Source organism: Canis lupus, chromosome 34 (genome assembly GCF_003254725.2).
Source record: "Canis lupus dingo isolate Sandy chromosome 34, ASM325472v2, whole genome shotgun sequence".
NCBI classification, from domain to species: Eukaryota; Metazoa; Chordata; class Mammalia; order Carnivora; family Canidae; genus Canis; species Canis lupus.
In genome coordinates, this window is record NC_064276.1 from 26,561,786 (window position 1) to 26,577,122 (window position 15,337).

A 15,337-nucleotide genomic window follows, 5' to 3' on the forward strand; every position below is an offset into this window, starting at 1 on the left:
CTACTCCTGAATATGTTCTTTATCAAGCCACTCAGTGCAAATAGCAAAATAAGTTTATTAAAATATATAGTTACACCAAATTTAGAAACATTTCAAGATTATATACTTTAAATTTTACAATTTCATCCTCCTGGTAAAAATCACAGAACAGAACAGCATGTATTAAGAATTGGTTATCTGTATTAACTATATTCATGCACCACATAAAATTCGTAGTTTTGTCTACTAACTGGCAATTTACAAAATGGTAATGTCAAACCTAAAAATGTATTAATAAGTATTGCTTCAATTTTTAGCTATAATTGATTCTTAGACGTAGATTAGCCCTAACTAAATAAAAAACTTGGCTTAAAGTTTTGGTAGCATGACAGCAGGAACTCTGAACATACACAGAATTTCCCATATGCTGGCTCTATGGCCTTGGGCAAATTACTTTTGGTTCTGTTTCCTTACCTACAAAAATAAAAGTTAGTATCTACTTCAGAAACTTAAGTGCTTGACACACAATAGCTAACAAATTTCAGTGCTTATCATTTTTATATTGACACTAAACCACCTCAGTCTAAAGTTAATTTTGTATTTCAGTGCTTTAAAATATACAGTATTAGTTACCTGGTTATTAGCTGAATATTAATATTCAGTGTAAAGTTAATGTTGTATTTATATTCAATACCTTAGTATTCATCCCCACACACAGACCTCTATTAATAATCTCCAAATGAAAAAAAATAATATCTCCAAATGTTCTTTATCCACACCGGTGATTGTGCTAGATATATTCTGATTCTGGTCATTAATTTGACTTAAATCAGCCAGCCATTTTTGTGTTAAGACATTCTCAGTAGATAAGACAGTAGGAGCATTTTAGAACTATATCCATTTTAATTCATTGTAATTTATATGTAATAGAGGACCTAGAACATTCCCTAATATGACCTGACAATCTCTGAACTAGGTAGGGCTCCTAGGAAATAGATCCCAAGAGCAGCAATTTGGAATTTCTAGAAAACAAGTGACATTTACTTACGTTTCCATGTGACAAAAGGGCCAAAAGTCCTACCACAAGCACCACAATTCCAGTCCCTGTTAACAATAGGGAACTAATTGAAGAGATCTCAGTAGCTACAAAGGCTGCCATGTAAGCAAAATTCAAGAAAATTAAACTGATACCTTGATATAAGCATAAGCAAATGGCAGAAAAAATTTTTTAAGACAAATACAATTTACATGATGCCACCTAAATCTAATGTGGATGGACTACATCAACAACATACTATGCCAGTAACATGTTTTTAATTTTTATCCAAGAAGTAATTTGGCAAGACTGAAGCCCTGACCAAAAAGTCCAATTTGCACAAACCATAAAACCATTTGAAAAGGTCACTGTTGGTTCCCTAACACTTAAATCTCCAAAAGCAATAGCTTCGTCAGGAATGAATGCTGATGAACACTGTAGGGCTCTTAAATCTAAGATATATCAATGTATCAGGTGTGTTTGGTCAAAGTCAAAAATATCCTTAATGTAAACAATCCCTCAGTACTTTTAGACTGCTGCTTGAATTTAAAACCTCTACTCACCATCCTTATTTGGCCAAAGGCTTCAAGCCGCATCAAAGGCATATGTGGCAAAATTAGGATTTTGCCATCTTTAATCTAAAAACTACATATACATAAAGAACTGCAAGACTAACCACTGCAGTAATATACTAAGAAGAATAATGCTAAAAGACTGTATTGGTACAGAAATATTTCAACATCACAGCCATAAAGTCAACCTCAAGCAAATAAAATGGGATAATGTATTAAATCAAGTTAACTAGATATTCTGGTTTAGACACCTTATGTTATCATTTCTGACATTTCCACCATCTAAGCAGCATGGATGTTTTAACAGATTTCTATATATTTGTTGTAATAACTCAGTTTGCTATTTTATTTAGCCATCCTACCCTACTCTCCCTTTCATAATGGTTTAGTCTGCTGTACAGAATAAGCCTATTTAATACAGATTTGGATTTTCAACGAGAAACTAGTATCTTCCACAGGAATTCCTTAAGTAAATATAAAGTGTGACATAGCATATTCTTTAAATCATGCAGATTGTTAGATAAACTTTGGTAAACAGATAGAAAGACTTCAGAAAAACATACTGAAGTGATTTCATTTAAAAAGGTTATTATGTGTTGGTTAAAAAAGAGGATCAACATCAGTATCACTGAAATTAAAGTAACTATAACAATGTTTAAAATCTTAAAAAATTCAACTTCATTTTCATCTTTATCAGGCCAGGAACATGGCATCCTCTTTGAAGAAATTTTCATTTCAGGAATGAGAAGTTTCTTAATTTGTCCAATTTCTGTTCTGTTCCAATCTTCTTTTAATATTTGGCTTACTCGAGGATAAATTTCAACAGGCTGGACTTCAGGAAGTGGTCTTTGTTTCAAAATCTGCACATGTTGGCGGATATCATCAACTTTTTCAAGAAATTTAAGTGGAGACTCTTCCTGTAAAGATGTTGTCAGGGTCATTAATTCAAGTTGCTGCTCTCTCATTTCCTTCATTCTTTCAATTTGTGGAGTATATTCTTGATTAATCAGATTGCTAACATCACAAAGAGCAGCTAGGAAAATTTTTTTTTTCTGTTCTAATGTATCACTAAGCTCCTTAAAATACTGGAGAACAAGTTCCTTATCACTTTGAACCATTTTTTCTGAATTAGATTTCTGTTCTTCCAGCTTTTCAATAAGACGAGCAAGATCTGTCCAGTGTGTGTCAGTTAACTGTTCAAGCAGTTTTTGAGGTGTGTCCTTTTCTTTTAGATAGGCACTCTGAAGATCATCTATGGGATGACCATGATGTTGACCTATGGTAAGGCAATGACCACAAACTAATTTTTTATCTAGGAGACAGTAAACATTTAACGGTTGTCTGTAATGTTCAGGACAGGTGACAATATCTGGATGGTCTTCTTGCTGGTACTTTTCAATAATAGCCCTTAATGCAAAATTAACAGGTAAAGATTCAATACCAGTTGGAGCAATCTCAATAATACTTCTGCAATTGGGGCACTTGAGTGGAATTCGTAAAGGTCTCCATATATAAAAGTTCCCAGATGCCTGAAGAACGTTTTCCAAGCAATTTCTACAAAATGTATGAGAGCATGGTAGTACACGAGGATCTTCAAAAATACTGTAGCAAATGGGACATGTTAATTCATCCTCAAAATTGTGCATTTCCTGTCAAGATAAAAAAGTATTTTAAAACTACATATATATAATAAAGACACTTGTATATATAAAGTTTTAGGTATTAACCACAAAACTATCAATATACTGTGCTTGTTATTTAAAAAAGATAATCAAGGTGTTTAAGGTTTTTTATATGCAGCTTTTTAAGTACAATTCCTAATATATAATATATAGATATCATTTTTATGAGCTTACTTTGGGAAAAAAAGGTTAAACGATTCTAATTTGTAGTAAAGACTTCAAATTATCTGTTTGCCTTTCTGCAAAAGTAAAATTCAGTGTTCTGTTTAAGTCTACTTAATGATAACCTGTGCAACTTTTTACATTCTAAGCACTACAATCAAAACTATGCACAAGAACTGGAAGTCTTGGCCACAGCAGATAAGAAAAAAAAAAAAGGCATGTACATTGGTGTAAAAAAAAACAAAAAACAAAACTGTCCCTATTTGCAGACAGGATACTTTATATAGAAACCCTAAAGACCCACCAAAAAACTCTTAGAACAAATGAAGATTCTGTAAATTAATCTGTTGCATTTCTATACACTTAGTAGCAGGAAGAAATTAACAACCACATTTACCAGAACAAAATACCTAAGAGTAAACTAAGGAGGTAAAAGACCTGTACTCTGAAGACTATTCAACACTGATGGAAGAAACCGAAGACAAACCAGGTTGAAAAACAGGCCATATCTCCTGGATTGAAAGAATATTGTTAAAATGTCTATACTGGGGCAGCCCGGGTGGCTCAGTGGTTTAGCACCGCCTTCGGCCCAGGGCCTGATCCTGGAGACCCTGGATCGAGTCCCACGTCAGGCTCGGAGCCTGCTTCTCCCTCTGCCTGTGTCTCTGCCTCTCTCTCTAAATAAATAAAAAATCTTAAAAAAAAAAAAAACCTACACCAAAATAAAAATTTCTGCCAAGCACATGAAAAGGCAATGAGAGATTATTTGCAAATGATATCTGATAAGGGGTTAATATCCAAAATATATAAGGAACTTGTAACAACACCAAAACCAATACAATCCAATTAAAAAATGGGCAGAGGACCTGAGTAAACAAATAGCACTGATCGCTGGAAACACCTCAAAACTCCGAGATACCACCTTACGTTTGTCAGAATGGCTAGTAACAGACAAGAAAAGTAAGTGTTAGCAAGGATATGGAAAAAAAGGAATCCTATACTGTTAGTGGAGTGTAAATTGGTGCAATCACTAGAAAATGGTATGGAGGTTTCTCAAAAAACTAAAAATAGAAAAACCATACAACCCCGTAATTCCACTACTAGATATTTAACAAAAAAGGTAACACTAATTCCAAAAGATGTATGCACCCCTTCACTGCAGCATTTTTGCCATAGCCCAAGATATGGAGGAAACACATGTCCATCAATAGATGAATGGATGAGATCTGGTGTGTATGTGTTTATGTGTATGTGTTTATATATGTACGTGTATAATAAGAGACACGATGAAATAATCGTCAGCCATAGAAAAATGAGATCTTGTATCTGAAATAACATGGACAGACCTGGAGGGTATTATGCCAAGCAAATAAGACAGAGAAAGACTTAATACCGTATGATTTCACTTAGATGTGCTATCTAAACAAATGAGCAGAGCTGCCTCAGTGACTCACTCAGCTGAGCGTCCAATTCTTGGTTTCAGCTCAGGTCATGATCTCAGGACCATGGGATCAAGTCCCACATCAGGCTCCTTCCTTAGCACAGTCTGCTTGAGCTTCTCTCTCTCCCTCTTCTGCTGCCCCTCCCCCCACCAGTGCTTACTCTTTTGCTTTAAAGTAAATTAATTAAATCTTTTTAAAAAATTAAACAAATGAGCAAACAAAAACACCAAAACAGATCCCTAAATACAGAGAACAAACATGATTGTGGGACAGGGGTGGGTGAGGCTGGTGAAATGGGAATTTATAATATTTTCCTATACATTAGGATATAAGCCTACAATAAGGGCAGGAATTGTATCTAAACAGAAATTGAAGGGCTCCTGGGTGGCTCAGTTAAGTGTCCAACTCTTGGTTTTGGCCCAGGTTATAATCTCAGGGTCATAGGACTGAGACCTACATCAGGCTCCACACTTGGCATGGAGTCTCCTTAAGATTCTCTCCCTTTCTCCATGCCCCTCCCCCTGCTTGCTCACATGCTCTCTCTGAAATGTTTTTAAAAAAATTAACATAGGACTTGACACACAGGTATTCACTCAACGTTGGTTGAACACTACCCCTTAAGAAACGAATATTAATAAAATGTCAGATCTTAGTTTTTTGTTTTTTAAATAGCAAAATCTATTTTGTTTAGGAAAAGCTATGACAGGAGAGACTATCAAAAAATACTCCATTCAGACTGACAATATTCAGAACCCTTATGAGCCAAGATGTATCACATAGATACTAACCTTGAACTGTGAAGCATTCCAGGAAACTAAAGTAATTGGGCAACAGTACAGAAGATGATATACACTGCAGGTAAGTGCAAGTGAATGCACGCTAGGGGGACTCCGTGACTTTACCCCATACCTACAAAGAGCTCTGTAATCACACAAAAACCACCCATGAAAAACAAATATGTTTCTCAGAGGACTTTAGTGATGTCAGAATTCATAATGAAGGAATAAACAAAACACTTTATAGGTAAAAAAATAACCTTTGAGCAGTGGACATATGTTCAATTTAGATTTAATATTAGAGCTTTTTAATGTTTAAGTACCAAAATCAGGCCTAAAACAGAATCTAACCTTTCCCTCTAAAGTCCTCTATTTGTCAAAATGCTAGAAAACATTACTCCCTGAGGACTCATTTAGAGACCTCAAAAGTTCAACTTTGTTTAGAATGAAGAAATTTACAATGATATTGAAAGAAAATGTCATCTCCTGAGCTCATATAAAATAAAAGCAAATACAGTCCCAAACGTTAACTTTCAGCATATAAAAAATTTTAGTACGATTTAGTTAGAAGTTTGTGGATAATTTGAAAATAGGAAATAAAATCCTACTCTTGGATGACCCTCTTATTTGCTGAGTTATTAAAAACATTTTAGGCAATACATTTATGACAAGACAGAACTGGTGAACATAAACTAGCCTGGTTGAAAATAACTCTGTAAGGCCAGGAACTTTCTGACTCTGGTTATTCCCTAAGAAACAAGATATAGGTAGTTATCATGCTTAAAAGCTAGTTCTTCCAGTAACTACAATGAAATTTTATACAGAAGTTTTCCATATCCAGCTCCGAGTTTTGAGAGGAAAAAAAAAAGGAGCAAACCACTTGACCTATGTATATTTTCTAGTATGAATATCTCGGATTTAGGTATGTTACATGTATGCAACAACACTGAAAACTAGGATCAATGAAGCAATGCCCGGAATATTCCAGGGAAAAAATGGCTTCCAACCTAAAATTCCATACTCGGAAAAATAAATTTTGAGGGTAGAATGAAGATAGTTGACATGAGAGGTCTAAAAAAGAACACTCACCCACCTATTCTAAAGAAGCTACTGCAGGGAGAAAAGAAAGGCCTTCTCACCAGATTAACGAGGAAATTAAATTCAAGACAACTGTGCAGCAAGTCTAGAGGACAAGTACTCTGGAAAAAGATGACATATCCAAAAAGAATGTCTTTAAAAAATGGAACTGACAATATTTCATGTGTCTGAACATACTGAAAGGTGATGACAAAATTAGTTTGGGAAAAGTGATGGAATCATGAAATGAGAGAAAATATATGGCTCATTTATCATATTAGTCATTATATTAAATATTGATTTTACCGAAAACATGACTTAGGGACTGAATGCCTGTCCCCCCAAAATTCATGTTGAAATCCTAACAGTTAATGTGATGGTATCAGGAAGTACAGCCCTCTGCCCTCATGAATGCTATTAGTGCCCTTACAGGAGACATGATGGCCTGCTCCCTCTCTTTCTCAGCTCTCCAACACTTAAGGACAACAGCATTAAGATGGCCATCTGCTAACCAGAAAGGGAGCTCTAACCAGAATCCAACTATGCTGGCATCCAGATCTTGGACTTCTCAGCCTCCAAACTGTGAGAAGTATCTGTTCTTTAGGTGACCTAGTCCATGGTATTTTTAACAGCCCAGACTAAGAAAATGATAATTATACTGGCCAGAGAGAATAAAGGAAGAAAAGTGTTTAAGAATTAAATCTTTTTTAAATATAAGATTATTTAAGAAAGAGAGCACGAGCCGGGGAGGGGAGGGGGAGGAGAAGCAAACTCCTCACCGAGCAAAGAGCCGGACAGAGGGCTCAATCCCAGAACCCTGGGATCATGACCTAAACTGAAGCCAGAGGCTTACTCAACTGAGCCACCCAAGCAACCCAAGAACTAAATCTTAATCTTCCCTAATAAGAAGTCAACACATACCTAAAAGTTAAAAAAAAAAAAATGTGTGTGTGTGTGTATATATATATATATATTCCATACTAATTAATAATATATATATATATTATATACACACACACATATCCCAAGTAATCACATTAAAAGCATATTATTTAAAAATCTAGAAGCAGGTGCATTTGAGTAGCTTAGTCGGGTAAGCATCTGCCTTTGGCTCAGGTCATGATCCTGGAGTCCCAGGACCAAGCCTCACATTGGGCTCCCTGCTCAGCAGTCTGCTTGTCCCTCTGCCTCTCACCCCACTCATGCGCGCGCGCGCTCTCTCTCTCTCTCGCTCATTCTCTCAAATAAATAAAATCTTAAAAAAAACAAAAAAAACCTAGAAGCAAATACCAAAAGAAATCATTAAATGAAAGTGGTTGTTTCTGGAGAATAGGAATCAGGAGTGGGGAAAGTGAGGGCAGGCAGCTGATATTTTTCATTATTAACCTACATAATGCTATTTTATTTTCAACTATTAACATCTAATTAAAAAGATAAAATTTTAGAGCAAGACACTACTAGAAGCATCCAGGCAAAAAAGTAAGCTATTGAAAAAAAAGGAAAAAAACAATGGTCTCAGAATTCTGCTCTGGGAGACTGTAATTTCTAAAAGGGGAAACAATTGTCTCCCACATATGCTCCTCTGCAGTGTGGCTTTGGTGATACTCCTCCATCAAAAGATGAAATCTCCTCCCCACAAAAAACACAGGTAGGCCATGTGGCTGCTTTGATCAACAGAATGAAGTACCAGCGATGCTATGACCGTTCTGGGTATAGCCCTTAATTAGCCGGATAAGGTTATTGCCTCTAAGAGTCATGAATCACTATGTAAAAAGTCCAGGCTACTCTGCCAGCAGGAGGGAAAAGTAGAAAAGCAATGAAGTACCAGACACCTGAGTAAAAAAGTCATCATGAACATGCAGCCAGTCAAGCCTTTAGATATTTTTTACATGGTGGTACATATAACCAGAATAAGCAACAAGGAATGCTGAAAGATCATATAGCAGTGTCCACAGGGTCTAAAAAGGAAAGGATATGATCTAAGAATTCTTTACCCAGCCAAGACGTAATTTATTCATGTGAAACAAAAATACTCCTAGGAAAATCTATAGGGTTTTTAAAAAAAAATCTAAAGAGCAGAGCTTAAGTTATACGCTTTCATTACTAAACAAAAGGAATATAAAAATGATTCCTCTAAAGGGAAAGAGTTAAAAAAAAAAAAAAAAGGAAAACCAACCTAGGAAAAGCAGAAGAAAATAATACAAATAAAGGTGGCAATGAATTAGAAAACAAAATTGTAAGAATTGATAAACCCAAGACCTATTTTTTAAATTTTTTTTTTTATTTTTTATTTATGATAGTCACAGAGAGAGAGAAAGAGGCAGAGACACAGGCAGAGGGAGAAGCAGGCTCCATGCACCGGGAGCCCGACGTGGGATTCGATCCCAGGTCTCCAGGATTGCGCCCTGGGCCAAAGTCAGGCGCCAAACCGCTGCGCCACCCAGGGATCCCGAGCTGTCTCTTTAAATAAGCCATTAGCGGGCAGCCCAGGCGACTCAGCACCACCAGTCCAGGGCGTGATCCCGGAGACCTGGGATCGAGTCCCACGTCAAGATCCCTGTGTGGAGCCTGCTTCTCCCTCTGCCTGTGACTCTGCCTCTCTGTGTCTCTATGAATAAATAAATAAAATCTTAAAAAAAAAAAAAATAGGCCATTAGCTATCTGCGATAGGCAGCCTCCAAATGGCCCCCAATAACCTCCACTTCCTAGTTAGTCATGTCCTTTTAGAATACCTTTCCCTTAAAAAACAAACAAACCCTTTCCCTTGAGTGTAGCCTGGACCTAGTGACTCCCCCCCCCCTTTTTTTTTTTTTAAGATTTTGAGAGAGAGTGCACAAGCAGGTGGGGGGCGGGGGGGTGCAGAGGAAGAGTGAGAAGCAGACTTCCCACTGAGCAGAGAGCCTGACAAGAGATTCAATCCCAGGACCCTGGAATCATGACCTAAGCCAAAGGCAGATGCTTTAAGAGACTGAGCCACCCAGGTGACCCCCTGGTAACTCCTTTCTAACAAACGAATACAGCAGAAATGACAGGATATTACTTCCAAGGTTTTATAATAAAAGACCACGATATCGGGATCCCTGGGTGGCGCAGCGGTTTGGCGCCTGCCTTTGGCCCAGGGCGCGGTCCTGGAGACCCGGGATCGAATCCCACGTCGGGCTCTCGGTGCATGGAGCCTGCTTCTCCCTCTGCCTATGTCCCTGCCTCTCTCTCTCTCTGTGACTGTCATAAATAAATAAAAATGTTTAAAAAAAAAAAGACCACGATATCCATTAGGAATGATCTGGCTCTCTTCATATCTCTTGGATCACTGTCACTGAGAGAATCAAGAGGCCATGCTTTGAACAGATAAGGGTCCACTCAATATGGCAAGGAACTACAGCCCTCAGTCTAACAGCTCCCTAGAAACTGGAAGCCTACCACGACTACATAAGTGAACTTAGAAGCAAGATACTTCAGGGCCAGTGAAATCCTGCAATGACTGCAGCCTCAGCCAACAACTTGACTGCAACCTCATGAAAGACCTTAGGCTGGAGGCACTCAGCCAAGCTGCTCCTAGATTCCCGATCCACAGAAATTGTACTTTAATATTTTAAAATTGTATTTTAATATTTAAGCTGCTAAATTTTGGAATAATTTTTATGTAGCAATAGATTAATACACTATCCTAGTCAAGAGGGAAAAGAAAGAAGTAACAAATATACAAAGTTAGCACTGAAAAAAGGAAATAAACCAAATATAGAAAAAGCCAAAATTGTAATACAATACCTTGCATGTATTCTATGCTGTATTTGAGGAACTACAAAAAATGAATTATTCTCTATAGCAGTTCAAATGCCAAACTGATCAGAAAATATAAAGCAAAATATGAGAGAAATTCAAAATCAGGAAAGTGCTACTTCAAAAAAAAGAGGAGAGGGGAAGACAAGCTTCTCTGGGGGAGTTCTTTAATTTTTAAGAGGCAATTTCTCGTTTAACTGTTCGAGAATACAAAGATAGGGAGTTTGCAAATCGTTTTGAAAACAGTATAACATGATTCCAAAATCTAACAAAGACAAACTAAAAATAGACTAATTTCAAAAATGGACACTGATATAAAATTCTGAACACGGTATTAGCAAAAACAGATCCAGAATACATCAAAAGAATACAGTACAAAAAAAAAAAAATACAGTACAATGACCAAAATGAGGTTCTTCCCAGAAATGTAAAATTAATTTAATAACAAAAAATTACTCAATTAGGTCAATCGAGAAAAACTGTATGATTGCAAAAGATATGGAAAATGCGTATAATATAAAAATTAGTAAGCAACCCACAAAGACAGAAAGTGAAATGGGGCTAGAGGGAGAGGAGATGGAGAGTTATTGTTTAGTTCTAAGTTTGGGAAGATGGAAAATGTTCTGGAGGCAGATGGGTATTTACAGTTGCACAATAATGTGAATGTACTTAATGACAGTAAATTGCACACTTAATGGTTATAATAGTATATTTTATGTCTAATTTCAAAATAATAACTTTTTAAAAAAAATTTTAAGTGCCTTGCCTATTACCTTGTCTTTCCTCTGCCAAATTAATTGTAGAATCAACTTTCATTATCTTATGTTTTTAGAAAGCAAAGAAGTAAAATAAAAGTCACCCATGTAAAATGCTATTTTCCTCTGGTGAGTACTAAAAGCCCAAGTAAACATTGATAATTTATATCAAGATTTCCTGTTATCCTCTTTAAAATCCTCAAGATATGAATATAAAAAATAAATCTGAGGCTAATCATCCACTTATAAGTTATTTCACAAAATTCTTGTGTTTAAGTGTCAAAACAAATACACTTCTGAATATCTAAACTTTTTATATAGTCTTTCTCCAGAAAACGGACTTTCTACAGAACCTCCACCACTATGTCTAACTAGATAGTACTGATTATAGATTATGGAGAATTAAACAGTACAAAAAAAAAAATCATTATCCATTCTACTACAGAGTAGTGTGTAAACTATTTTTTAAGTTTTAATTCACCAATAATGCCTTTCATCTCTAAACATGAATAGTAATAAAACATCCATTACATTTTACAACCTCTGAAGAAAATTATGTTTACCACATTATAGAGTTAAGTGACTTGCTCTAGGAGTTACAGTGTGAGTCAGCTGAAAGTCTGGGAAAATTCTGATTGGGTCTCACATCTTTGTGGCCCTAACTGATATACAGCACATTTTATGCGATTCAAGATTACTTTAGAAATACTACAACTGTACCATCCATATACATAAGGCAAGATTTTAAAAATGCTTTTGTATGTATAAATATACAAAAATTTTGTATGTATAAATACTTTGTATAAATATACAAAAATAATGAAGGATCACCATAACTTTCTTTTTTTTTTTTTTAACTTTCAAAAAAAAAAATCCTATGGTCAGATAGGACTTTAAGTCTGTCCATTTGCACGGTACTTGCATCCTGACATCAATCTATTTCCCCAAACTAAGAAAGAAACTACCTATGTGATCTAACCAGGAACTTGTGAGAAATTCAGGTGTTCATTGCTTTTTCTTCAGTATTTTTCACAGTGAAAATACATTCAGCAATATGTTTGCTGAAAGGCAATGTTAAAACTAACATTATCTAAAAATCAAAATTTCACCTTGCCAGACTGAATTATGGTACCTTCCTTCAAAGGATAGCTACACAAGTCATCAAAAAAATAAATAAATAAAAAATAAAAAATAAAAGAAAGCAAATCAGTACGTAAATACATAGTAAAAAGGTAGCCAGGTAATTTAAGTAATAAATGCAACCTGCAGGTCTGTATGTATAAAATGATACCATTTGTGTGTTCAGATGCACACAAATCCTTGTAAAATTTCTTAAAGGATATACAAAAGTGACTAACTGCAAGGTATAAGTCTGATGAGGGAGCTGTTTTCACTTCATGCTCCGCTCAGATGGCTTGAATTTTATACACCAAACATGTCTTTTTTTCAGATTTAAAAGCCCCATCTTCCACTTTAAACCATTCACTTGGAAAATTTACCACGAACTTCTTTTGTATTCACTTAATCTTTCAGAGCTTACCTACTTTGTTGATCTTCCCCCTTGGCGACTGAGTATATTCTCCAACTTTTTCAGTTTCTTTTATTCGTATTCTAAAATTAACTTTATCTTAATGTTTTAGATTTACATTCTCAAAAAAAAAAAACATTAAAATGACATCACAGGAATAGCTATCTCACCCTTGGAGGTTTATCTCCCCGTGCCTCATGGCGTTTTTACAAAAATGGTGACAGGTATCAACAGTTGTTGGTGCGGGCGAGGTACCACTTGTACACTGCATATCCCAACAAGCCTGTGACCAAATAAATTGTCACAAAGGACCTCTTTTTTGTAGCGTCAAGTTATTTTACGAGCTCTTGAAAATGTTAGCCAACAATGGCGATGACGGAGCAAACATTCACGCGCACTTTTGACTTAGTAAAAGTTAACTTGAGGACCAGAACCATCCACGGCAGTGAAAGATCTTGCCGGAGTAAAATGATAAACACCGACTGAGGTTATTCCCACCAGCACGTCGGTCCACCTCTCAGTTCTGCCACTGAGTGTTGTGGGACCCTGGGTCGGTGTGTGCTAGCGCCTCTGTGAGCCGCGGTTTCACCTGTAAAATGGGCACCGTCCCTGACGGGCTTCGCCGCACCAGCCCCCTTCCTTCCCTCTCCGAGGCGGAGGGCAAATCCCCCCGAGCCTCCTCCGAAGGCGCCTCCACCGGAGCCCGCGCGAGGGCGGACCCACGCCGGGCCGGCCTGCTCACAGAAAGCGGCTCCACAGCTGAGGGAGGAAAACGGCAGCCCGCGAACTCCTCACACCCGGACGCGCCGGCACGGGCGCAGCACCCAGGCCGCCCCCTCCGTCCTCGCGCACACGCGGCATCCCAGCCGGGCTTACAGGCGAAGAAGAGGGGCCCAGAGACGGCTTCTCGGACCCGAGGAGATGCTCCCCAGACTCACCGCGGGGACTCCGACACCGCCCTCCTCCACAGCCCGAAACAGTCTACGGCCTCCGCACGCCGCGTCCGGGGGATGCTGGCGTCCCCGCCCTCCTCCGCCCCGAGGGAGTTCAGGTGCCCAGACGGGGCGGGGCCTCGCGGAGCCCCACGGCGCAGGCGCAGTCTCCGCGCTACATTCAACTGCGCGGCGTCCGCCAATGGGAAAGAGCGCGGGGCAGCCGTTCAAAAGTAAACGGCCGGCGGCGCCTGCGGGGGCGGGGCGGGGCGGGGCGGGGCGGGGCGGAAGGGCGGGGCGGGCTCCTGGCCGGGGGCCCGCGTCCTGCACCTGCGCACTAGCCGCCGGCCGCCTCTCGGAGGCGCGGGGGGCGCGCGGCCCGAGGCGCTTCCGGAAGCCGCGGCGTTCGGATGGGCGGCCCCCGGGCGAGCGAGCGGGGTGGGCCCGGCGGCGGCCGACGACCCCTCCAGGAGCGTTCCGCAGCCTGATTTTCTTCCTGGCGCGCAGCCGGCAGGTGCGGGTTCCCATCTTTACCTCACAGGTTCCGCCGCGGGACGTCTCCGCCGGCCCCGAGGGCACACGCACCCCGGCGGCGCGCGCGTCCTCCCCGACTCCGAGTTTCCTCGTGGGGGCGAAATGCGGACGCCTGGACCGGCCAGAGTACGTGACGGGGTGCAGGGGAGGGGGCCTCTATTCTCTACAGTTTTGGGGAACGTCCTCCGTGGCAGCTGCTGGGACCTCAGGACCCTTCAGGAGCATCCCTCTCATCTCCCTCCCTCCTTTTCCAACCTGAAATGATCACCTAGAGATGACCCCTGTTGCTCAAATTCCTGATTTCTGATTCAATCTCTTCGCCCTGTTTTTCACCTAGTTAAACCCCCTAGAATCAGAAAACAGTTGTCCTTTTCCCTTTTTTTTTTTTCTTGAGAAACTTTATCCATCTGTATCAAGATTCCTCACACTTTCCATCTCTTACCTATACTGGAAAATCCTTTAACGCTGTGCTAAATAGAACTGCGCCTTGGTATGCGGGATATTGCCAGTACCTTCAGGTACTAGTCTGCTGCAGTAAATTATAGAAAAATAATAAACGTGACGTGAAACAAGGTAATATCAGTGAGTCCTCAGTCCATTTCAGATGTCCTCGCCAATTCAAGTTACTGAGAACCTTGCTTAGAATTTGTGGATTCTGTCGATATCCCAAGATTCCCGCTGTGACATGATGGTACAGATCCATTTCGGCTTTCTTATGCGTATACATTTTCTTAAACATTGGATTCATCCTGATAGATTTTTAATTTCCTCTCAAAGTAATACGGATATCTTTCCATGGCAGTAAGTGCACTATACCTATCTAAAAATTATTCTCTTAAAAAAAAAAAAAAGTGAACCAGTGATGTTACTATGGATATTGGGTGATTGTGAAGTATCCATGTAGATTCCTCCCTTGTAATCAGTGTACTGTTGCAGGACCTGTGGAATGCAAAGGCCCAGAAAGAATTTTTGAGACATTGTGTGGTACAGCTTCCGAAGTTTATTTAAGTAGTACAGGGACAGGACCTGTGGGCAAAAAGAGCTGCACTTTTTTTTTTTTTTTTTTTTTTAAGAGCTGCACT

General features: G+C 38.9%; 1 protein-coding gene and 1 long non-coding RNA gene across 7 annotated transcripts; one reads left to right on the forward strand and one right to left on the reverse strand.

Annotated features, from left to right (window-relative positions):
- Nucleotides 1-31: 31 nt before the first annotated feature.
- On the reverse strand, nucleotides 32-15,101 carry TRIM59 (tripartite motif containing 59). 6 transcript variants are annotated; one of them, XM_049105829.1, is made up of 2 exons: nucleotides 14,698-15,101; nucleotides 32-3,236 (listed from the first exon to the last, which is right to left on the reverse strand). In XM_049105829.1, the coding sequence occupies exon 2, from the start codon at nucleotides 3,231-3,233 to the stop codon at nucleotides 2,019-2,021; it is 1,215 nt and encodes a 404-aa protein (XP_048961786.1). In that variant the 5' UTR covers nucleotides 3,234-3,236; nucleotides 14,698-15,101; the 3' UTR covers nucleotides 32-2,018. The 6 variants fall into 6 exon arrangements, with proteins under 6 accessions (XP_048961786.1, XP_025281203.1, XP_025281204.1 ...); XM_025425418.3 differs by lacking the exon at nucleotides 14,698-15,101 and adding an exon at nucleotides 13,728-13,860; XM_025425419.3 differs by lacking the exon at nucleotides 14,698-15,101 and adding an exon at nucleotides 13,666-13,803.
- LOC125754342 (uncharacterized) lies at nucleotides 5,270-7,427 on the forward strand. The gene is made up of 2 exons (XR_007408299.1): nucleotides 5,270-5,731; nucleotides 7,192-7,427. It is a non-coding gene; the product is annotated as an uncharacterized LOC125754342 (long non-coding RNA).
- Nucleotides 15,102-15,337: the final 236 nt, after the last annotated feature.

Bases quoted from the DNA above. Each gene is read 5' to 3' on its own strand.
- TRIM59 (XM_049105829.1), bottom strand. From the start codon at position 3,233: ATGCACAATTTTGAGGATGAATTAACATGTCCCATTTGCTACAGTATT.